Here is a 25,835-nt window from a genome sequence, read left to right on the forward strand (position 1 = left end):
GTTTTGTAGTCTCAATGATGGTAACTGACGGACCATCAGGTCACCTGGAGCACTGCCTATGTGCATCCCTGCCCAAACTGAATGCACGCTGACTCACAAAGTCAGTCAGCAAGCAGTCTACTCATTAATCATTATTAGTATTATTAGTACTGCTACAATTGTATAATTCTGGAGTACTGTAATAATTTCTTATTTCTGTTGGCATGCTTAAAAAAAAAGTTTCATGAAACATTTAGGTGAGCTTGGGCCCCCCCCCCCCCCCCCCCCTGGTAGTCAGAGGGCCCTATGCAACCACATATGCCTCCTCCTGTCTGTTTAAAAACCAGACAAGAAAAGACATCACCTCTGACTGCACTCATGCCTGTGTGTTTCTGTGATAACTTCCCAGTGGACACCTTTCTTAATGTTACTAATCGAGTTTATATACACACATCAGCTGAGTGAAGCTGACACCCCACCCACGTGAAAAATAGCTACACACATCCCGTCCACCCTTATTTTACAGTCCATGCTTGACATAGACGCCTACTCAACAGACTGTAACATGTTGGCATTATGTTATGCAAACTAACTCAAACGCACTTCGGCTTTCATCAGTTCACGCAGGTAAGGAGGTAGATTTGTTAAGCCCCCGTTTATCCTAGTAATTTATTTGAAACCGTTAGACGCGACTTAAAGGCGGAAGGAAGGAAGGGGGGTGTAGCGGGCAGAGTAGCACTCTGAAAATTGAAACTGGTCAAAACTTTAACAAGGAAATGTGATGTAGTCCTGGTTCTATTTGTTTAATAGTTTTGTGTAAGCAAGTGCTTTTTATTTCAGAAAATGACATCATGATCTAACTGGCGGCTGATGCGATTCATTCTCTCAGGTGTGTGAACATGAACCGTGCAGCGGCAGGTTTAAAGCGTTTGCAGTTGATCGCTGCCTTAAAATGGAGCAGCAGTGCAAGTGAACCTTATAAAATATTTTATTGTATTTTTAGCCTGCAAATTTTCACTTGACAGTGAGATGCACTGCGTCGTCCTGAGTAACGTCAGTTCTGCCTTTGGTGGTAGTTTGGTCTGTCAGTCAGTGCTGGGGGTTTTGACAAGCAGCTTTTTATGAACGCGTGTGTTTCTTGAACTTCTACTTTCCTGCTAGTTTGTAGCTTTGTGGGAGCTGAGGTCGGAGTTTACAGGGACGTTTATCATCCTATGTGTGCTGATCTTTTGAAGGAAGACTGCATGTGTAGTTTCTTTAAAGGCAGAAAGTGATGATCTGTAGAAAAATAATGTTTAAAATGTTTCTTTTCGTCAGCACAGCATGGCGTCAGTGGCTCCTCATGTTGTGAGGCTGCAGTCTCAGCAGGTAGCTATTTTGGACGATGGTTCAAACCCAGCTTTTAGGCTCTATTTACTTATTTCTGTGTGTGTGTGTGTGTGTGTGTGTGTGTGTGTGTGTGTGTGTGTGTGTGTGTGTGTGTGTGTGTGTGTGTGTGTGTGTGTGTGTTGGACTCCTCCACTGAAATAAGTCAGTGGAGCTCACTCTGTCTATAATGATGATCGAATATTTATTTAATTACACTTTTGTATTGTAGTGTTCAAGTAGATGGATAGCTACTGGTCTTCACAATCCACAGCAAAAATAATAATGAGACACTGGGTATTTTCTTTTATAGGTGCTGTTGTGCACCCTTGTAATAAATAGAAGCATTAGTATTAATAACATAATTAATAACAGTAATTAGTAATTTAAGGCCCACTCTGGTCTGTAAAAAATGGTCATTGAGTTTGAATAACAGAAAATGAGGGCTCTTTTGAAAAACAGAAGTTGGCATCAGACTTTTTCCTAAAACAATTTTGTATCTCATTCTTTCTCTTTCTTTCTTTTTTTTTTTTGTTAGGTGAGCAGCACAGTGGTTCAGTGGTCCAGCATTGTCATTTCACAGCAAGACAGCTCTGGATTTGAATCCATTGGCTGGCTGGGGTCTTTCTGAGTGGAGACTCTGTGTGCCTATGAGGGTTATTTCTGGGTATTCCTCCCACAGTCCAAACTCATCCACGTTAGGCTAATTGGTGGCTCTGCTTTGGCAATAAGTGCGAATGTGATTGCGAATTGTTGTCTGTCTTTCAATTTTAATCCTAGTGACCTGTCCAGGTTGCCTCTTCTTGTGTAGCAGCTGGGATAGGCTTCAGCACCTCACCACACCCCTCTGAAGCACCCTACAAATGACAAAGGTATACATTTTATGACCCAAGAAAGCCAGAAGATTGTACATCATGGTATCTCTTATCTGAAAAAAAAAAGAGGAAAACAAGAGGGGAAACTCATCTCTCTCAAGCTCAGTGTTTCACCAGAAGAAAGGCAAATTTGCAGCATACAAAGAACTTTTTAGAGCAGCAGTTCTACAAATACTGAACAAAGAAAAAAAAGGATCTTGATACCAAAACTTGAATTTTGAAATTTTAAATCATATTGCACCTCTCTTCACATGATGCATAATGCACAATGTTAAACTATGTAATATAATTATTTTAATCATCTTCTGAAATGTTAAATGCGTGATTTTTTTTTCATTCATTCAAGCAAATATGTTTTTGTGTTCTAAATAAGGGAACTTTTCTCATTTTCCTGTTGAAATAAATTATGGACAAGCATCATGATTACACTGTTACTAAACCTATAGGTATTAGCAAGTGTCCTGATTTTGTAGACATGTTTAATTCATGTCGCTGATATTTCATAGAGTTTATAAAGATTATCAAAGGCTGATTGTGGAATATGTCTATGGAATATTGCAGGTGTATGGTCACACCTGGGAGACATTGAAATTTGATTTGCTATGGAACAATGAGGGGATACAATCAGACTCTGGGCATTTTCAAATGTTGAAAAAGCTGCCTGTACATCAGGCAATCGCTTTTTTATGCTAGCTGAACAATATACTCGTTCATAGACCAGAAATGGAAACACAATCTGTTCCTCTTCCCAAAGAGATGGATGTGGGCCACCTTCATTGCCTGAACTGTTTCTTCACACACAGTGTGGTGCTGTTTCTCAGGGTTTTCCTCCTTGGTAAGTGTGACTTCAAATTCTTCTTGCTGATATCTGAATAAAGATTGCTGAATTTTGGGGGTATTTTGTGATTTGTGTATATTTTTTAAAAGATGTGTTTTCAGTTGACAAACGTAACCAGCAATCTTTTGTGTGTGTGTCTGTTTGTGTGCTGGCAAATGCACATGTAAAGTCGTATGCTCAAAGTAAACAGAATATTGTAAGCTCAAAGTTTTATAGTTGCTCTCCTTACTTCATTATTTTGAGTTCCTGTGACATTTTTTTCCTTTTTGAAATTGATTAAATATTTAGACAAAACCCATCACTTTTCAATGTGAATGTTTGTGTTTGACTTTTTTTTTATCTAAGTGGGTGTGGAGAGGGATAATGGGAAACTGTGTTTTGAGTGTTTTCCCAGTGTTTCCATGTCTTTGGCTCCCTCTCTCTTGTCAGTGTATTAGCCCCTTGTGTGTTCACCCACTTCTGTTACTGTGTTCAATGTTAATCTTCATGTCTTTGTGTTAGTCATTTGTCTTTTGCATTATTTCCTATTTTATTTTGGTAGCTGATTTTCTCATGTGTCTGGTTGTTGTTTCTACTTCATGTCTTCTCTGCTGCCCCTGATTGTTTTCGCTCATGTGTATGATTCCTGCAATCAGTGCAGTTTTCCCCGCCTGTTTCTCATCACCAGTTAGTTTACTGTGTATTAGTCTTGTTGATTTTTTTTTCTCTCTCTCTCAACAGTACAAGCTAAACTACCTGAAGAAATCTTTGGATACCTTGAAGACACCATCACACTGCCCTCGGGAGCCGACCCATCATGGAATCTCATTAAAACTGAGTGGTCAGTATTTACCAACAACACTTGGATTGCCACTTATCGCAAAGGGAAGACAAGAACCGAACGTGTCTTTCAATATAAAGGGAGACTCAGTCTTAACACCGTTACAGGTAACACAAAATTATTGCCTTTTCATTGCAAAGGAGGTATGTTTTGATTTCGTTTTTTGAGAGTGTTTCATTATATTTTATTTTTTAGGTGACCTAACAATTCATAACCTGACCCTAGATGATGCCATGGAATACACGGTGGACCTTCTCAACAGTGAGGGTGAAGACCAAGTAAACATGATTAAGCTCGTTGTGAAACGTAAGTTACCAGCTTGATTAAAAACTTATTAATATGTTACTTACGTTTTGGCAGCTTTTTGCATTTCTCGTTCAAGTCAGTCATGCCATAAAAACACACAAGAATATTAAAAATAAGAATTTACCACCCTGGCAGACATCTGGTTCTAAAGTAAATACATGCACATAATGGCAGGCTTTCTTTAACTACCTGCAGCCTGTCAGAAAGTAATCTAAATAAAATGTAGAAGTGACAGAAATTTTTCTGATGAAACCACTTCAAGTTACATTATACACGTAAAGTGAGAGAATCATGACACATCATGAGCATAAACCAAAAGTACACACAAAAGGCTTCAAGCATCCATCTCTAGTAGAATGAACTATCAAAAAATTTAAAGAAACTCTTTAAAATATACCTTTTTAATCTGAGCAGTACAAGCAGTTAACTAGCAAATGTCTGTTTTGATATATAAACACACAAACACTTCTTTTCCTTTTATTAATGCATTGATATGTTTTTTTATGCCTGTGATGGCCTTTGATGCCTTGCTCTGAGTCTACAGTTGAGCACAGTTCAGGCGGTACAGAGGGTCACAGAGACAGGGTGCTGGGTGAGGGAGGTTTATGGCATAGAAGTATATAAAAGATTCACGTGGCTTCCAAGTGGAAGTGCCTACATTCTGTCCTGTGACTAACAGGGGAAAGCTCCTCCATTCATTTGATTGTGCTTATCTGAAGTAAGGCTGTAGTGGCCACTGGCTGAGCAGGGTATCCCAGATGGTTTTTTTTTTTTAATCCCAGGAACATTTTCTAGTTCTTCAAGAAGGATCCTGAGGTATTCCCAGACCTAATGAAATAGATCATCTCTCCATTGTGTTTTGGGTCTTACCCTGGCATTTTCTCCCAGTTGTGCATGCCCACAAAACTTCCAAAGGCAGGAGTCCAGGAGGCATCCTGTTGAGATCTCCAAATTACCTCAGATGGCTCCTTTTGATGTGAAGGAGCAGTGGTTCTGCTTGGCTCCCCCTCCAGATTTCTAAACTCACCCTATCCCTAAGGTCATGATGATCTGGTACAGCACTGCGTTACTGTGGATGCAGTACCAGTTCACCAGTCAGTCTCACGCTCCACCTTCTTCTCACTCATGAACAGGATCCTGACATTCCTGCTCACTTGGGGCAACAACTCACCCACGACCCACAAGGACCAATCTACCATCTTCCAATGGCTCCCTCAATCCATGTCTTCAGTAAACACTTTCCTGATAAGTTTAGGGTCTCAGTCAATGGTTTTAAATCTTATTGAATACAACATGATATTCATGTTATAAACTATTAACATTAAAACACATGATGAACAGGGAATGCTTTAAGGCGGTTATATCTTGAAGACGAAAAGTTGCTACTCAGTGATATGATTTCTCAGTCAGTTCCACATCATGACACCTGGTTTCAAAAGTCCACAGTGGTAACGGTCAAAATGGTTGTGCAGTTTATGGGTAGAGCACATTGTACAGTAAGTGCTTATTTGGCTAGAGAAAACCCTCTCAGTAATGCTGAATGATTTCTTAAAACATCAGAAATCTCTCATTGAATTTAATTGTTGCATATTTCCAGAACACTGTTTAATGTCTGTCAGTGAATTTTGGTACACAAATAGATCATTGTATAATGATGTGATTGTGTTATTAGAAAAAAAATAATTGGAACAGCCAAAATCTCTTTCCTTGAAGACTTAAAATAACTAAAAGTAAACAGATGTAATTGTGTGCAGATTTGAATCAAAAATGATTTCAGTCAAAATATTACACATGCTCAGTTTTCTTTACATCAAAAGAGAATATTTAGGGGACTGCTTGTTTTCATTTTATGTTTTTAGTGCGCTCAGCTTTGGATAAGGTACCATATTACTAACTCTGATTAAATGTGATTCAACAGAGGTTAAATCACTTGGGGAAGTCTTTGGGTATCTTGGGCACACCATTACATTGTCCTCGGGAGCCGACCCATCGTGGAATCTCACTGAAGTTGAGTGGTCGGTATTCACCAACAAAACCTGGATTGCCACCTGTCACAGTGGGAAGACGAGCACTGAGCTCGTCTCTCAGTATAAAGGGAGACTCAATCTTAACATCACGTCAGGTAACAAAAAATGATTAGCTTTTTTTTTTTTTTTGGTAAAGCTGGTGTGTTTTGATCTCTTTCTTGATAGTGTTATGTTGTATTCTATTCCTTAGGTGACTTGATGATTCATAACCTGACCCTATATGATGCCATGGACTATAGGGTACATCTCCTCAGCTGTGATGGTGTGGAAAACATGAACAAGATTACGCTCACAGTGAGACGTAAGTGTCAAAATTAACACAAATTTGGACTCTTTTTTTTTCCCAGACTGTTAATATCTGAAATTACTGACTGAAGTATGTAGCTTAATTATGTGAGGGTGAAACTGAATTGGCTTTGCTGATTTAACAAACCTTAGATAACAAGAGTGATCACTAAAAACATGGAAGAAAAACAAAAACATAACCCCAGAGTGAGCTGTGCAAAATGCACTAAGAAACTGACACAACACTGTGACTTAACAAGATTGTACACAGTGTCTTGTGTGTTTTATATAAAAAGGGTAGTCTTCTATACTACAATACTATTTATGCTTGCAGAGTCCAGCTTTTCTTCTGTCACATTGATTGTTGGGCTGTTAATTGGAATTTTGATCATTCTACTGCTGATCACTCTGCTTTTTTACTCAAAGTTGAAAGGTGAGACACTTTGTTGACATTAGCAAACTTAAATTCAAATCATTCAATAAAGCCTAGTAAACTTCCTAATACATGTAACAGCACTCTTGTTATCTGTGCAGTTTCTCAGTCATCCAGGGTCATGTAGTCTCTGGAGCTTGGAAAAAGGCAACTGGACAGGCCTTTCATATAAAACGTGTTCAAGAAGCTTAAAGAAATCCAGTTGCCTCTTTTCAAGCTTCAGAGACTTGAACATGAAGTTTACCTCAGCCTGATGTAGCTCATGTAGCCTTGGTTTTATAAAACTTCTGATATTTGAAAAATAAAGAGAAGAGGAGTGGAGAAAGCAACCAAAGCATTGTTTTTGTAGGTTTCACAACAGTCTCAATGACTTCATTCACTTTAACCTTTTATTATTAACAAAAAAATTATTTTTAACTGCCCATACTGTGGAGCAGGGATCCCCAAATCCAGGCCTCCAGGTCTGGTGTCCTGCAAGTTTTAGATGTGTCCCTGATCCAACACACCTGATTCAAATGGCTGAATTACCTCCTCAGTATGCAGTTAAGTTCTCCAGAGTCCTGCTAATGACTTCTATATTTGACTCAGGTGTGTTGAAGCAGAGACACATCTAAAACCTGCAGGACACCAGACCTCGAGGCCTGGATTTGAGGATCCCTGCTGTGGCATTTTTTTTGGTTTTATTCATTGTGTAGCTTTTCTGCAAAGGCCTAAAAAATCACAAAGCCCCAAGTTCACACCAAAGGAAGGCAGTCTCTCCCAGAAGAAAAAAAAATTGCTTGATAAGCCCCATTTGTAGCATAGGATTTTCTGTTGTTCCTTATCATTCTGCAATACATTTACATAATGCCAGCTTGTTAGCAAACTTAGCCATCCGTCAATAAAGAATAAGCAGCTGCCATGCATTCCCATATTTTTATTTTTTCACCAGAGCTACTTTTCTTACTACAAAATGTCTCAGCTATCTGTAGAGCCAGCCAAATAGTTTGACTACAAAGCAAACTCAAGAGTTTTCATGTGTCTGAAAAACTAATGATACATGATTATGCTCATCTTGTGGCTAACATTACCTAAGTTGTGATCATACACCAATACCTACAGGACAGCGATATCTGGAAATGATAATCTTGTGAAACTGTGAAAAATTCTGGAAACTTTAGGACCAACTGTATACCAATAAACTAGCAGATTTAATGAAATTCAGCTGGTTAGTTTCTTCCTGACAGATGGACAAATGTATTTTACTGTAGCTTTCTCCTTGCTGAAGGAAGAAAATTTTCAAAATGCAAGTTATTATGTTAATAGTAAAACTAATGCAGGAAAGCAGTAGTATATATTGTACAATGTAGCAACTTTATTGTAATAACTTTCATATAACCATGAAGTGAAACTCTTGAAATCAGACATCCTGAGAGACTCCTTATCCAAAATAGGCAGCATAAACCTAGCCTGTTTTTCAATTACCACAAAAACCATAGCTCCCGGATAAAAGCTGGACAAACACGGGGAGAACATGCAAAAGTGCTAACCACTTAGGCACTATGCTGACGTATGAAGAATACTGTTCTTCTTCTGGGTCAGGGCCAAAAATACTTGATCAGGAAATCTTCATGAATTACTTTCTCTGTAAGACTTGTAAGCAGTGTTCACATCAGCACGCACAGCATTACAAATGAAAAGCTGAATGTTTGAAAGTTGGAAGTCAAAAGAAAAAGTCTTTCCCAATTACATTTGGCTACTTTTTCCTTCAAGGTTTTTTATCTTGTGCAGCCAGACATGGCTTAGATCACTCCCTGGACATCCTCCTCTAACCTGGCAGGACCCCCACCTCAGGATGTTAGAGTAGAACTCTGCACTGGCAGTCTGACCCCTAAGAGTGAATTCATGGTGCAAAACACACTGATTATCAAAAAACGACTAGCATGCTAATAGAACTCCTGAGCTTAGATTCTCCCAGTTTCAATGGGAAGAAGTTTCAAGTTGGTAAGAACAAGACTGACCTGAGGAGCGGTGATCACCGCCCCTCAGTTTAACTATGTGGTAATGATGCTTCCTATTACAATTGCACTTAATTTTTTTTGAAAGGTATGAAAATTTGATTAAACATTTCATGTGGCGAGGTAAACAACCAAAGATAAAACTAGAAAAATTGTATGCTCCTACAGAAAAGGGTGGACTAGGACTTTCGGATTAAAAGCTTTATTATTTGTCATTTGAGATGGTTAAATTAGTTAAACATTGGGAAGAATGTGAGCATGGGCAAGAATGGCTAAACTTTGAAACTGATATTTGTTCACCATATGATCCGAAACACAAATTGTCTCAAAAGATTGATACAACAAACCCAGTTTATATTCATTCTTGTGAAGTCTGGTCAAAAGTACACAAACTGTTAAAGCTTTCACATCAGGTGGAGAAATATGCATCTCTCTGGAATAACCCTGTTATATGTATTGGTAAAACACCTGTGTTCTGGAAGCACTGGCATATGCACCATTGGCGATTTGTATAAAGATGGACAATTCATATCCTATGAGGAACTTACTCGCACTTTTGATTTGGAAGGTAGGGTTAACTTTTGGAAATATTTACAAATAAGACATTGTGTTACTTCAAAATTTAAAGACACTGTAGAGAATGATATTCTAGACTATATTAGGATGCCTCGTGACAGACATACAACTATTCAATTTTATAAATTGTTAAATTATACTTTGAATAGTGAATCGTCAAACATTAAACTTTTATGGCGCAGAGACTTGAGAATAAAGTACACAAAAGAAAAATGGTTAGATGTCCTATCAGAGAGTGGTAAATGTGTGAAAGAGGCCAGAAATTAATGCACACAATATAAGGTGCTACATAGATATTATCATACACCTACCAGACTACACAGAATGAAACTAATGGCAGATAATATGTGTTGGAAATGTAAAAAAGAGGTGGGCACATATCTACACTGTTTCAGGGAGTGTTCTTTGGTTTCACCTTTCTGGACTAAAATTTTGGCGGTTCTGAGTGCATGGACGGGCTCTGAGATCCCTCAGACTCCTGAACTGTGTTTATTGGTTGACAGATCTCAACTGCCGGACATTTCAAAAGGAGTCTTCTCAGTCCTAGTGGTTGGTTTTGTGACAGCATGTAGGATCATCTTAAGACATTGGAAGACCACAAAGTGTTCCGAGTTAAATGAGGCCATGCTCAGCGATATGAAAGGAAGTGGAGATATTGATTGGGACAGCTTCTGGGACTCATTAAAAAGAATTAGGGCCTCTGTGTGATATGAAAGAATGAATTTTTGTTGTTGGTTATTTATTACCTCCGCCAAGGAGGTTATGTTTTCGGTCACATTGGTTTGTTTGTTTGTTTGTCAGCAGGATTACTCCAAAAGTTATGAACGGATTTTGATTAAATTTGTGGACTGGTTGGAAATGACAAGAGGAAGAAGTGATTACATTTTAGTGGTGATCCGGATCACGATCTGGATCCAGGAATTTTTTTAAGGATTCTTCACTATTGCGGGATAGGGAGTTATTGTTGTCTGGGAAAGATAAAAGATTATTTCACAGTATTTAGATACACGTATTACAGCGTCAGTGACCCTATGGCCTTGGCGGAGGTTTGCGCTCTCTGAGTGCTTCTAGTTTTCTTTTGGATTTCCAGGATTACCCGATTGTCCCAGTTGATATATGTTCTTGGAATAGCAACACTGTAACATGTGTGCACTGTATGGTCTGGGGGTGGGGGTCCAGTGCAAAATCTTAATTAAAAAAAAAAAAAGAAAAAAATTTGAACAGCCAAAAATCTCTTGCCTTAAAGACATAACATCCATCACATGCAGGACAAACAGACAGAAAAACAGCTTTTACCCTAGTGCTGTATGGGAATTGAATACACGCACATGAATTTTTTTTTATTAAAATTTATTTAAGTATTTATTTATTTATTTAAGCTACTTAGGCCCTGTGCAATAATCTGGAGTTTATTGAATGTTTTTAGAGTTTTTGAATGTTTTTATTGGGTCTAGGCACCTTAAGGATTGCTGCTCAATTTCATTGCACTCTAGTACAATGACAATAAAAGCTATCTTTGTATCTATCTGAATAAAATAACTAAAGGTGAACAGATGTAAATGTGTGCACATTTTGACTGAAAGCAAAAATGATTTCAGTCAAAATATTACACATGCTCAGTTTTCTTTACATCAAAGGAGAATATTTAGGGGACTGCTTGTTTTCATTTTATGTTTTTAGTGCGCTCAGCTCTGGATAAGGTACCATATTACTAAATCTGATTAAATGTGATTCAACAGAGGTTAAATCACTTGGGGAAGTCTTTGGGTATCTTGGGCACACCATTACATTGTCCTCGGGAGCCGACCCATTGTGGAATCTCACTGAAGTTGAGTGGTCGGTATTCACCAACAAAACCTGGATTGCCACCTGTCACAGTGGGAAGACGAGCACTGAGCTCGTCTCTCAGTATAAAGGGAGACTCAATCTTAACATCACGTCAGGTAACAAAAAATGATTAGCTTTTTTTTTTTTTTTTTTGGTAAAGCTGGTGTGTTTTGATCTCTTTCTTGATAGTGTTATGTTGTATTCTATTCCTTAGGTGACTTGATGATTCATAACCTGACCCTATATGATGCCATGGACTATAGGGTACATCTCCTGAGCAGTGATGGTGTGGAAAACATGAACAAGATTACGCTCACAGTGAGACGTAAGTGTCAAAATTAACACAAATTTGGACTCTTTTTTTTTTTTTCCAGACTGTTAATATCTGAAATTACTGACTGAAGTATGTAGCTTAATTATGTGAGGGTGAAACTGAATTGGCTTTGCTGATTTAACAAACCTTAGATAACAAGAGTGATCACTAAAAACATGGAAGAAAAACAAAAACATAACCCCAGAGTGAGCTGTGCAAAATGCACTAAGAAACTGACACAACACTGTGACTTAACAAGATTGTACACAGTGTCTTGTGTGTTTTATATAAAAAAGGGTAGTCTTCTATACTACAATACTATTTATGCTTGCAGAGTCCAGCTTTTCTTCTGTCACATTGATTGTTGGGCTGTTAATTGGAATTTTGATCATTCTACTGCTGATCACTCTGCTTTTTTACTCAAAGTTGAAAGGTGAGACACTTTGTTGACATTAGTAAACTTAAATTCAAATCATTCAATAAAGCCCAGTAAACTTAATTTTCTAAAACATGTAACAGCACTCTTGTTTTTCACAGATCTGTGCTGCGACAGGTTGGTTCAGCTCTTAACATCAGTAATATATTATATACAAGATGTTCCATGTCACAGTTTTACTCAGCTAATAAACATTTCAGGCGCACACCGTCAGAGACAGTCACCCAGGATGAAAGTCACCAGAATGTGTACTCCTCTCTTGTTCATGGTTAGTTAACCAGATGAAACTGCCCAAGAAAAGAAAAGACAATGTTAGTTCACTCACATTTATTAAAATAACGAAATTTTCACTTATCTCTAGGTGATGATTGTGTCTATGAAACTATGAGAGGCTCTGAAGATACTGCAAAAGGTATACTATGACTTTGTCAGGATCTTAGAGCTGTTGAACAACTCTGAATTTTAAGTAATTCGATTACATTCTTATTTCAGATGGACCAGCAGATGAGCAGTAACATCACATGACCATCAAAACAGATCAAAGCTCTTGACAAGAGTTGATAGAATAAATAAATGCAGGCAGAACTGAGCAACAGAACGCCCTTTGTTCTTTTGTTTAGTCATGTTATTGCAAATTATAAAACTAATTATTAAACTAGCTATGTGCTCAACTGACATCTCTCACTGCGTTTTACCTCATTTAAAAATTTTTTTTTATTATGTTGTGCATGGAGCAAGCTTCTGTGGGATTACCTCTCTGAGAGAGAAAGTGCCACTATGGGGTCTGTTGTAAACATCATTAAAGAGAAAGACATCACACAAAAGGCATGCTGAACTGAAAATTATGGCAGTACAAGTCTAACTTCCAAGGGGAAAAAATGCTCTTAAAAATGTATCCTGGGGCAAAACAAGGAAAGTTTTTAAGCTTTTTTTTTTTTTTCTTTTCTTTAATCAGATTTGACTGGTTAGTCTGTACATGTTGTTATTGGTGGATCTAGCGGGTCTTTTTTTGTATTTGCTGTATTTGGCTAAATAATGTGCACAGTGGCATTAATTAGTAGTCTTATCTGTTTAAATGAATCTCATTCATGAGACAAAACTGTATTTCTGAACAAATGTGTGTTTAACAATGTATCATTGGATACATATTCTTTACAGGTTTGTATTCCTATGAATATTAATATGCCTAGATTTTATTTTTCTACTTTTTGGATTTTTTTTTTCCTTTTTTAGGATTTGAAGGGTCAGTATGGGCCCTCAAAGACCATTGTGCACCATCTTAATAATATGTTTTCATATTTCATGTTATTGGCATGATGTCAAGCATAATAAAAGCAACTGGGTGTGTAATGTAATTCATTTTTGGGTAAACCACCCTAGAGTTGGTAAGTTTGTGCATTTGTTAATGAACCAAACATTTCCACACATAAAATTATATCCACAAAAGTTGTATGATGATGATTTTTACCTCACCAACCAACAGGTGGAGCGAGATTATGTTTCTTCCCTGTTCTTTTGTTTGTTTTTCTGTTACAAATTTAAATCAAAAACTTAACTGTCAGGGTCCCTGGGTCATGGACCCAGGATTGTTGTGTTTTTGGGGTATTTTGTCAATGTCTGGTTCACATGTGTAGGTCTGTTTAGTTACTTCCTGTTTTACTTTGGTAACCTTACATGGTGAACTTTGTATTCAGTTGTTTCCTCCTACCTCATTAGCAGGGTTATAATAGTTTTGGATTTTACATTATAGTTTAGTTTTAGTTAGTTTTTACTTTTTTTTCTCTAATTCAGTTAGTTTTAATTAGTTTTCAGAGTGGTTTTGCTCGTTTTTATTAGTTTTTATTTTTGGTTTCATGCTTAGTTTTAGTTAGTTTCAGTTAGTTTCAGTATTAGTTTTAGTATTTTCATACCTGATCAGGTGCAAGATTCAAGGCGCAAAAGTGACTATTGTGTAATGAAAACTTGACAAAAGATACAGTTTAAAGAAATATAGTCAACAACCAACTGTTCACAAGACATGCTAAATTTGTGTAATATTAAGGACACACATGAACATCAACAGGGAGAAACAAAGAAAAACATGAACTCCCAAACTCAATAAATTCTACAATAAACTCCACAATAAAGTTCAGCATCAGTGCAGCAGATTAATAACGCCTACATGTGGTGTTAAACAAAAACAAACTCTTTGAAGGAGTCAAAGCTCAAATCCAGCTGCATCCTGATGTTCTCACCACCTGATGCTGCTTCTGGTTTGGAGCTAGCTTGGTTAGATGCTGCTAATTAAACCTGCAGGGTCTTTGTGGCCTCTGTACACAACCCACGGAAGTTGCCGACCTCATGTCCGCATTTATGCTTGTGTAGCTGGATTGTGTGTGTTAATTACCTTGTGGTCGTGTGCAGGTGTTTGTACTCAAAGAACCTCCATACGGGACTCTGCCGCTTTCTCTGCAGACCGCAGCCATTACTTTGCGGACCAGCGCGGTGAGCGCACGCACATGCGCACTCACACAGTTGTCCTGTGGCGCTCCCAGCTTAAACTCGGAGAGCGGAAACAATGATTTCATATCAATCCACAAGGCTTAAAAAAAAACCCCCAAAAAACAAGTAAATGAAAGTAAGTTTATCGATAATTTCAGTTAGTTTTAGTTAGTTTTGTAAACTCACAATTCAGTTTTAATTAGTTATCGTTTTTTCCTTTTAATTATAGTTTTTATTTATTTCAGTTAACGACAATGTTTTTTCAATTTCAGTTTTCGTTATTTCGTTCGTTTTCGTTAACTATAATAACCCTGCTCATTAGTGTATTCTGATCACCTGTCCTCCCCAGCTGGTTTCACTTTCCTCATCACTTCATGTGTATTTATTTCCTGTGTTTCCTCCTGCTCTTTGTAGTGTCTCCCCTCATGCTGTGTAGTACTCACAGAAGGCTTTATTCATTTCAACTGATGCCCTGCCAGTCTGCTTATATTGTTTTTTTGTTTGTTGTTGTTTGTTTGTTTTTTATGGAATGCTCCAGCAATAAGTCAAAGTGAATAAAGCTGTTTTTTGAGTTTCTGTCAGTTTACTGAGTCTTGCATTGGAGTCCAATCTTCTGCCTGCCCCACAGCAGTGTTGTGACATTAACTAAGTTAAATCCCTATCTCATCATTGGTGAAACTTAAAAATTCACTCAACTCACTAAATTTTTTTATCCATCCTGATGAAATTTGGTACTCGGGTACAAACAATTACCGTTAATGATTCAATGTCATTTTCTTTTTTAAATTAAAATACTCACAATAATGAAAACTGAACTACAGATCATTCTTATTTATAGAGCGCCAAATTACAACAATAGTTGCCTCAAGGTGCTTTATATTGTAAGGTAAAGACCCTACAATACAAAGAAAACCCAACAATCTCCCTATGAGGAAGCACTTGGCGACAGTGGGAATGAAAAACTCCTATTTAACAGGAAGAAACCTCCAGTATCCGGCAGAACAGGCTCAGGGTGGGGTAGCCGTCTGCTGCGACCAGTTAGGGGTGAGGTGTGGTAGACAGGACAAAAGACATGCTGTGGAAGAGAGCCAGAAAAAAACTGTCACAAAACTGACAGTGTGCTTTTTTGGTAAACCCTGACAGCAGCTTTTTAACACTAAAAGAGGGTTTTGAGCTGGCACAGACTGTTAGTAAATGTGGCCCTAAATAATATGATGAACAGCATTGCTCACTCATTTTATCTTCAATAAATTTATTGCGTGAAAGTGGCAGAGCGTCGCTTTGGTGTGTCCTGGCAGGACTACACCTCTGAGTATGAGCTTATTTGCTTTCTGTGGCACTTTTGTTTCTAACCATAGCCCATTTCACTTCCTGCTTCAAAAAACTCTCACATTTCCAACTGCTGTGACATTTCCTCATCAAGGATGATCCCTTCCAACATACTAATGCTAAATAATAATGCAGAAATAGCATCTGCGGACATCTGTGCAATGGGCCCCAAATTTCAAGTGTTTTGGAATGACTACAGGAACTACAGGAAGCTTTTGTTTTCTTATTGTGTATCATTCTTAGTCTGAGATGTGTCAGGATGGGTAATATGAGTAGATAGGAGGGAGGAAAAAACTATATTAATTTTGAAAGCAAAATCCCATTAAACTATAGTGTATTTGTACAAAATACAAACTGTTACAAAATATCAGGACTTTGTACATGTACAGTTTTAAAGATGTCTTGTTACCTGCTCCTTATTATACTGTCATAGCTGGTTTTAACATTCTACAAACAGAACACATTATCAGGAAAACACAATTTAAACTCTACTGACAGCTTCATGAAGGAGAAAATAAGTTTATTAGTGTACAAGAATTTTTAAAACAAGTTTTTAAAAGTACAGATAACTATTCCTAATCCATTCAAGTGAGCATAAAATATTTATACAATTAATACAATTTTATTTATATAACACCAAATTACAACACACAGTCACCTCAAGGTGCTTTATATTCTAAGGTAAAGACCCTACAACAATTACAGAGAAACCCAACAGTCAAAATGACCTGCTGTGAGCAAGCACTTGGCTTCGGTTGGCTTTATAATTAAAAAAAAAAAAGAAACAGGAAATTACTGTAACTGTAAATGTGATCTAATCATGTGGATGTGAAAGTAATGCTGACTTAAAAGCTGCATTATTTAAAGCTTTAAATTATAATGAACTGAAGCCTTTTGGAAGTGGCTGGTGTATCAATGCAATGGGAACACTGTCATTATTAACAGGATATTAAGTTCATATGATGGCACATTAGTGAGTGTGGTTATTATTTTGTCATTCAACCATGTTTTGTTGATACAGATTTGTTCTTATTCTGAAAAAAAGTGATATTCATTAAAAACCTGTTAATGTAAATAATTACAGTGACCAATGACAGTATGTTACAGCTGCACTTTCCTTTTGACTTCATCATAAACTATTTCATCGGAGTCGATTTTCCTGCAAATATAGAAATATTAGTTAGAAAATGTTTCCTAGCAACATCTCAATTTAAATCAACAGTACATTTGTACAGTTTTCTTTATTGTGTAAAAAGTGTACGAGAGCGCTCAAGAAATGTTCTGTGTCAAATTATTTTGCTCACCGTTGTTTCTCTTGGCTTTCGCTTTTTTGTGGGAGACCTGTGCATACATGCTGTCATCTGAAACAAAAACACACAGAAAAGGACAGATGGATGACAAAGATAAAAGCTTTAGGGGGCTTTGAGTTTCTATCCATTTACATCTTTCTGTCTGGCAACACCTAAACTCATTATTTGAGCTGAGGGAGTTTTCCATGTTTCAGCCTTTTCTTTCTCTGATGCTGTTTGTCTGTTGTTGATGCTGTTGGCCATCATTTCAGAGTCAGATCAGTTCAGCCCTCCTGTTCTCCATTCACCTCCTTGTCAGCAGGACCAGTATCAGTGAGTCCTTCCACTGTTCCTGTTCCTCATCGTAATCATGCAACTCTTCAGCTTCACTCTTCACTTCTCTTCCACCGCTGCCAGAGTCTACACTCAGCTGAGGGTTAGTACTACAGTAGTTTATGGTATCTGCAAACACTGAAGTGTTGATGGTGTATAATCAATAAAGACTCCTCACATCTTCACCTTTTCCTTATGACTTTTTTTTTTTTTTAATCCCCATGAATTAAAGGTGAAAGTCTGCACTTCAGTCCCATAATGATTGTTTGATTCAAAATCCACTGTGGCCGTGTGCAGAGATTTGTCAAACACATCATGGACCTAATTGTATATGTTTAATGAATTTGATGAATCTGGGAAATTAAACATTTATAAGTGTGGTCAAAGGTTGGTGGGTTATTAAACATTACATTGCAGTAGATGGGAACGTAAAGTGGGTAGGAATGTGTTAATGGACCTGACCCATAGATGACTCTGTCTTTAACAGCACTCTCCTCTCATTTATTAGTCTTCTCTTTGAAAGACGAAAGATGAGGTGATTGAATACACATACAGTGTTCTGTGCATTATTTAGATACAAAATGTTACTTCCAGCTGTGCGTGTGTCACAAAGGGGTCTCAGCAGCACCTCATTCATTTGGCAGAGGTTTATACCAGATGTCCCCAAACGGGATTTGTGCCTCTGGCAGGAGCTGATCCAGCTCTCTTCTGCTTGACAAGCAAATGTGTGAACCGCTAAACTATGGAGCCACATACTTTAGGCCAATACTTCTGTCTTATAAAGCCATGTAACTAAAGAATGATCATGATTAAGTGCGTTAAACTACACTCCTACAAACAAGTGTGAAATCTGTGAAATAAAAAAAAAATAAGCAAAGATTTTATCTACTGTATGTAGAGGAATAATTACTAATTGCTGATTATTCCTTGGTGTATTATTCAAAATAAGTCTGAAAACACATAACTAACAAAATATCTTGGGCAGAATTGTTGCAATGGGCCGTACCTGTGGAGGATCCTATCTTTACATCAGAATAAACACAGCTCTCCTCGGGTAATGTGGGCTTCCCTGTTAAGAGGATAAGATGAATGGATATAAATAAGTTTTCTGTACTTCATTCAGATACTACTGTCCTGGAAAATCATCTAAACTACAGCATTTTCTAGCTCAGGAGAAAAGCACTTACCCCTTTTATTGTTGTTTTTAAGCTCAATCAAAGAATATGTGACATCCCCAGATTCAGCTGAAATAGAGTTAAACATTTATGCATAAGTGAGAATAATTCCAGTGGTTTCACTTACTTTCATATGCCAGTGTATCTACTGTACCAATTTCTGTGCCATCCTGGTAGCTGACTGATTCATAGTGAGAAGTTTCACCTACAAAATCAAGTCAAGGAATAATCATTCAATTGTCTTTATAAGGATTCTGAACCAGAGATGGAAGTGTGAGGTTTAAAGTTTACAATTAGTACAAAAATATAAGAAAGAAAGAAAGTCAAAGGGTCACCTTGGAGAATAGAAGCATAGTGGCTGTGTTGAGCTTCCTCTGGGCTGATCCCACAGTCTGCAGCAGAGCTCTGATTTGGTCTCTTAGATCTGCTGGAATCAAAACTTTTAATAACAATCACAGGATGTAATTTTGTTATGGTGGAAATGAGAGAGTGGATTCTTGTACCAACCTGATAAAGTACGAATCTGTTTTAAAAAAAGAAAGGGAAAAAATGACAAAGATATATTTTGCTTCTAGAAAATTGTTTTATCATGGCATCAGTAGAGTTACTACAGTTAATACACCTGTAATTCTGGATAATTAGGATATAATCAGTCAAGCTGCAGCAGGAAATGACCTCACCTTTTGCCTGTTTGAAGCAGCACAACAGCAGAAGAACAATGATGAGGAAAATTACACAAACAAGTCCAACGATGAGCGGAACAAGAAATGATTTTTCAGGTCTGGAAGCTGTCAAATAAAAATAAATATATAAATGTTTTGTTTTGTTTTTAACAAACTGTATTTATGTAGCATCAACAACACATTATACACTGGATATTTTCTAATACAACAGCAACTACTTCCAGTACTTATAGTAATTGTCTGAAATGATTACATACATTTTACTGGCATCCAGCTCTGTGGCGACTCTTTTCCTGAATGTTGACACTTGTAGAAACCTTCATCTGACTTTGAGACTGCAGACATGCTCAGCTCCCCTCTGCTGTCATTTTGGATCAGTTTGTCATTTTTATAGAAAAACACATGAGAATGAATACTTTTTGTCCGAAGTTTGCAGACAAGAGTAACGGGATCTCCCTCGGTCACTGGATGGGCGGGGCTCACCAGGATAATATCCTTATCATCTGTGAAACAATCAGACAAGATGAACATTAGTAGTCAGCTGGAGCAGGCTAAGTTACAATGATTGGAATATTTTTGCCCATGTCTGAAATGTATCTTTTAACCATGTATACAGTAGGTATTAAAATCCAAAAATAAACAAAGAGAGACTGTTTTGATGTGGTTTGAGCATGCAGACCACAATGTTCAAATATTAGGTACAAGAGCATCTGACTAGACTCACACTGTGGTCATGTTTATGGCATTGCTAAAGGCTGATCCAGACTCACAGCAGTGCACTCTATTATGGTTTCATAACGGCTTAACAATAACTTTGATGCATTCATAACATGCAGGAGGGTGCTGGGACAAGCATCATCTGATGATGATTAAAATACAAGAAAGAATGTATAATAACATACTCTGTACAGTGATGTTGACTGCATTGCTGAACTCTCCTGATCCAGACTCACACCAGTACACTGCAGTATGTGACTGTGATGTGTAGATGTTACATGCGGATTTATTAATTCTCCAACAGTTAGAGCGCAGTGGGCCGTCCTCAGGGAACTTCTTCACTCTCCACTCAGTGAAGTTTCCCTCACAGGTCAGTGAGACAGAGTCAAAGGTGAAGTGTTGCACTCTGTCAGGACTCACTGTGAGAGACGCTGCTGAATGAACATCTGGAAACAAACCATGATAAAGGGTCAGACTGTGTAAAATATACTGTGCAATAACATCCATATTGTGATGAAGCTCCTTCTGCTCACGATCCATAAGAATTATCCTAAACAGTTAATGTAAAGTTTTTGTCAAAGCCATTGAATTAAAGTTTTGCACTTCAAGCACACAACAGTTGTTTGATTCAAAATCCATTGTAGTGGTGTACAGGAGCACAAATTATTTACTTTACACCAAAACTGTACAGCAGGGGTGGCCAACTGCAGGCCTCGAGAGCTGGTGTCCTGCAGGTTTTAGATGTGTCTCTGCTTCAACACACCTGAATCAAATATAGAAGTCATTAGCAGGACTCTGGAGAACTTGACTGCATCCTGAGGAGGGAATTCAGCCATTTGATTCAGGTGTGTTGGATCAGGGACACATCTAAAACCTGCAGGACACCAGCTCTTGATGCCTGGAGTTGAAGAGCCCAACTGTACAGGCATGAATGAATAAACCCGGCTGACTGTCTTCCTCTCAAGCGATCACTGCTTCACTCGACACCCCCCCCGAGAGGAGAAGAGGGACAGGGCAGCACTGGGTGTTTGTGGCGAGTGAGTGAAGCAATGACAGCGTGAGAACAAGACAGACAGCCGGGTTCATTCATTAATGCCTGTACAGTTTTGGTGTGGTTACAACCAACAATAACAAAACTGAATTATAAATAAAGGCAACTTTTGCTGGCAGTCTCTCGCCAAACCTTTCATCTTCAGGGACACAGCAATATCAAGATTAACGCCGAAGCGTATGTCCTAATATTGACAAGTTTTGCGAGATCTCACAAAAGTGCCTCTTTTTTTTTTTTTATCCTATTTTTTTCCCCCATGTTCCGTAACAACACGGTATACCAGAAACAGAAACATAAAGTGGAGTTTAAAAAAAAAGAAAAAAAAAAGGAAAAATCTCTGTAAAGAAAATCCTATAAATGTATTAGAACCTTGAAAAACAAGTCTGACAACATTTTGGTATGAAAGAAAAGATTAACTCACAGCAACTGATAAGACTGTGAAATAAATGTGTTCAAAGCCAGGTTAGTCTTCAGTTTATGACATGTCTTCTACAAGCTGAAAGGCCAGAATTTAAAAGGGAAAGAAGCAACAAAGAAACAAACTGACCTGCAGACCAGACAAACTTTGGTTCACTGTGATCAGTGTGATACTCTGGGTCTCCTCTTCCAGCTCTACACACATATCCTGCTGTGTGTGTCTGTCCATCAATGATGTAGGAGTCCTGTGCAGTCCCACTGCCATCAGGTAGCAGCTCATAACTGTAGGATTTCTCTGATAGATCAGGAACAGCTTTATACCAGTAGAAGCTCCATCCTGCAGACGGATGTTCAACCTCACAGTTCAGAGTTACTGAGGCTCCAGGACTCAGCCATGATGGAGACACAGTGAGGACAGGACGGGGTTCTAGTGGGAAAACAGTTTTCTCAGAAAGTTCCTGCACAGCATTGTCTCCAAATGTCTCACAAAATGTAAGACTGAAATGATCTAAACATCTAAAATATCTCTAATCTCAACATGTACTAACAGAAACACATTTGTACAGCCTGTTTATATTGTCAGGTTAAAGGAGCTTTGACTCTACTTACTGTCAGAAACTGTCAGTGTGACTGAATCACTCCACTCTGTTGTTTTAAGCTGTGAACTTTTCATTCGGCCCTTACAGCGGTAGTTTCCACTGTTGACTGTTAAAGCAGATTCAATCCTGTATTCATTTTGATTTTGAAGTTTTATGTAGCTGTTTGTTTCCCATTCATAATCCCACTCAGTGTCTCCTCCATGGATCTCACATCTGACAGTGATCGTCTCTCCTCTGTATATCTCAGTCCAGTTTGGATGCAGAGTCACAACAGCTTTGTTTGACACTGTTAATGTTCAAGAAAGAACAACAAGAACACATGAATGACAAAAAGATTTGATTTAAGACCAGACATCTGGTGGTAAACACATCATGTTCCTACATCATAAATTAATTAACACTGTGTTAAATGTAAACTCACCGATTTTTTCAGTCGTGACTGACTGACTGTCTTCTGTGTAGTAAACTGGGTCTCCTCTTCCTCCTCTGCACCTGTAGAGTCCTTCCTGTGAGACTCTGATTTGTCCATTTGAGAGGAAAACTGCATCTTGTGTGGTCAGAGGTTCAGAGTGTTTCTCATCTCTGTACCAGTAGTATTTCCATCCAGGTGATGATGATGATGATGATGATGATGATGATGATGATGATGGGTTCACAGAGCAGGTCAGGGTCACACTGCCCCCTACTGGAATGTCTGTGACATCAGCTCTCAGTTGGGCCTTTGGTCGACCTGTTGAGTTTAGAATAAACTACAATCACATTTTCAAAGTGTCTGTCTCTCTGTGTTGTCCCTGTGACAGGCTGGCGACCTGTACAGGGTGTACCTTGCCTGTACGGGGGGGGGGGGGGGGGGGGGGGGGGGGGGTAGTAACTCTAATGGGTCCATTTAGGTTAAAGTAAGCTGGAACAGCATTCTGACACCTTCAGTGATTGAGCAATTAAATCTGATGCATGTTACTGTCAAATGAGTTAGTTTTTCATGTCATGTTGTTTCCAATGGCAGCATGGAGATACCAGCTCAGGAATAAGAAAATAATGGCATCCCACAGGGTGCTCACACCCTCAACACATTTTTGTCCTTCTCATCCCTGTGATTCCTTGGTGGTACAGTTGCACATAAAGTAGAGTTGCAGTCACAGTATTTCTGCATCTAGCTAGTGCTACAGAAGAGGAGCAAGCATAAACTAAGTAACCTTTAACTTTTTTCTTCTCTCTTTACATTTTCACAAAATATTTAATTCTTCACTCATCTTTTCTCGTTAAACCACAGTCATAGTGTGCGCATTAGTGTGTCTGCTTACTTGAAGCAAAATTGTTAGAGTTTAAGACAGTGTGACTTTCTTCTGCATCTGTCCATAAAGTGTACATGTGTGGTAGGTGCTTCATGGGAAAAAAATATTGTTACCTGTTATGATGTTTTTTGAATTGACCCTGACACATAGACTAAGGAGAAAAAGCAGTTTCTAAATTTAAGTGCTTTACATGCTTTATAGAACATCTAATGTATTTCTTGCTGAGAAATAATTACAAAACATTGATCACACAACAAACATGACTTACTTGATGCTGACAGTGTGAAGGCTTCACTCCACTCTGTTGAAGAATATGAGTCATCTCTGCGTCGACTCTTACACATGTAGTCTCCACTGCTGGACTCAGAAACTCTGAATGTCAAAGAATTATTGTGTGTCCACTGTGTGGTTTGCCTGGGTACTCTCCATTCATGATACCACTCAGTGGGTTCACCTCCTTCCTGCACCTCACATGTCAGAGTGATCGTCTCACCGCTGAATATCTGAGACCAGCTGTGTTGTTGTTGTTTTACAGCAACTTTATTGGAAACTGTTTACAGATGTTAACAGTTGAGATACAAACAGAAACATGAAATCAACAGAGAAAACTTAACATTGTATGTTTGCTAATCATGAGTGAATGTTTCAAACTAAATTACTGAACTCACAGGTTATCTCAATGCTGACTTCATCACTTATATCAGTGTAGTAAACTGGGTCTCCTCTTCTTCCTCTGCATCTGTAGATTCCTCCTTGAGATACTCTGATAACTCTGTTTGGTTGATCATCTCTTCTGATTTGAACCTCAGTGGTTGTTTGGGTGCGTCTGAACCACTCATATTTCCACTCAGCAGATCTCCCCACAGAGCAGGTCAGTGTCACACTGCCCCCTACTGGTATGATTGTTGTTCCTGCTGTCAGTGTGGCCCTGGGTTTATCTGCTGTTATGGAATATGTGAAACATACAAATCATTCATTATGGCATCTAAAAATACAAGAACAGACACATGCTTAAAGCTTCCCAGTTGCAATAAATCATTCAATTCTATTTGTTTGCTCTGCAGCTAAAGACATTTTGACTTTCTGTTAGTAATTGTATTTATTTTAAAATGGTGCCAGAGCCACAGAAATTTTTACATCCCAAAGTAAGCACAGTATTCATTTTCTGGCATGAAGTCATTACACTTAATGTAAAACTAATACAGTTCATCAATGGGTTTAGAGAGCTTTGTTTAACTTTTGGCTTGGATCAGAGAAACATCATCAACTACCACCTACATAAAATTCTAGGTCTTTCATTATTTCATGTAATTTGTAACAGTTGTTATTAAAACACACACATGTAGTAATGATGATCACAAAGTCTGTGAGTATTTTAGTGCTGTGTACACCGTGAGCAAAGTAACAGGTAAAATACAGACGTCCTGGTTAAAGTTTCACAGCATCAGGAAAAAGTTTCTGTGGCAACAGTAATTAACTGCATTCTGTATTTTATAATTCAGATCAGTATTTAAACAGGGATCCTCAATTAATGTCACTGGTCAAAGTGATAAAACACTGAGGACTTACCTGATACAGTTACAGAGACAGTGTTACTCCTCTCTGTATCATGTGAGCGCTTCCTGCGACCAGAACACTGATATTCACCACTTTGATATGCAGATGTGAATTTTAATTTGTAGTCTTTGTTTGTGTTGTAGGGGACAAATTCTTGCCCATCCTTTTTGATTTTGTATTCCCAGTCAGTGTCTGCTCCTTCATTCATGTCACAAATGAAGGTAACAAACTCTCCAATGAAAAAACTGGACCAGTTGGGTTTAATAGTTAACGCAGCATCTAGAATTCAACACAACCACACCATTAACAATCTAACACACTTTTATGCACTATAGGAGGCAACATCTCTATCAGTATGTTCAATAAATATATTGAAAAATAAGAGAAATGAAGTGTGCACAAGTGTCTGTGTGTGTGTGTGTGTGTGTAAGAGTGATACAGAAGGATGAGGTTATCTTTCCGTAATAAATAAAAATGAAACAGAAGAAAATGAAAGTGTTCAGTCACCATCTGCGTATCCAGTGCAGAGGAGCACACAGATCACTACAATAAAGGTAAAAAAAAAAGGAAATCAGTCTCTCCAGGTTGAATTTTATTGATTCACTGTAGAACACCAAGACGTAAAACCATCAAAGTGTCATTACTGTTGAGTTCAAATTAAACCAGTCTTCCACTCTAATCTCATTCAATTTAATAACTAATCTAAAAATGATACAAATGATAATCTCACACTAAGAATTTTCAATAATCAGTATAATTCAAGCTGAAAAAAAAAGAGTGAAGTACTCACAGAACGAGCCCAGTTTGTAGCACAAAGTGTGTCCCATCCTCACAT

General features: G+C 38.0%; 2 protein-coding genes across 3 annotated transcripts; one reads left to right on the top strand and one right to left on the bottom strand.

Annotated features, from left to right (window-relative positions):
* Positions 1-812: 812 nt before the first annotated feature.
* LOC115797056 (uncharacterized) lies at positions 813-12,585 on the top strand. The gene is made up of 12 exons (XM_030753536.1): positions 813-868; positions 2,125-2,216; positions 2,974-3,054; positions 3,778-3,984; positions 4,073-4,183; positions 6,102-6,305; positions 6,401-6,511; positions 11,241-11,444; positions 11,543-11,653; positions 11,976-12,074; positions 12,179-12,194; positions 12,570-12,585. Exons 3-12 carry the CDS (start codon positions 2,976-2,978, stop codon positions 12,583-12,585), a joined length of 1,158 nt encoding a protein of 385 aa, XP_030609396.1. The 5' UTR covers positions 813-868; positions 2,125-2,216; positions 2,974-2,975.
* Positions 12,586-16,600: 4,015 nt separating this feature from the next.
* On the bottom strand, positions 16,601-25,835 carry LOC115796928 (obscurin-like). 2 transcript variants are annotated; one of them, XM_030753414.1, is made up of 18 exons: positions 25,791-25,835; positions 25,508-25,543; positions 25,013-25,279; positions 24,112-24,384; positions 23,712-23,993; positions 22,573-22,881; positions 22,162-22,437; positions 21,683-21,979; positions 20,270-20,530; positions 19,625-19,870; positions 19,365-19,472; positions 19,192-19,207; positions 19,020-19,108; positions 18,839-18,889; positions 18,697-18,753; positions 18,516-18,578; positions 17,192-17,248; positions 16,601-17,046 (listed from the first exon to the last, which is right to left on the bottom strand). In XM_030753414.1, exons 1-18 carry the CDS (start codon positions 25,825-25,827, stop codon positions 17,024-17,026), a joined length of 2,748 nt encoding a protein of 915 aa, XP_030609274.1. In that variant the 5' UTR covers positions 25,828-25,835; the 3' UTR covers positions 16,601-17,023. The 2 variants fall into 2 exon arrangements, with proteins under 2 accessions (XP_030609274.1, XP_030609273.1); XM_030753413.1 differs by having other exon boundaries at positions 19,020-19,111.

This window comes from Archocentrus centrarchus, chromosome 18, assembly GCF_007364275.1.
Source record: "Archocentrus centrarchus isolate MPI-CPG fArcCen1 chromosome 18, fArcCen1, whole genome shotgun sequence".
Lineage (NCBI taxonomy): Eukaryota > Metazoa > Chordata > Actinopteri > Cichliformes > Cichlidae > Archocentrus > Archocentrus centrarchus.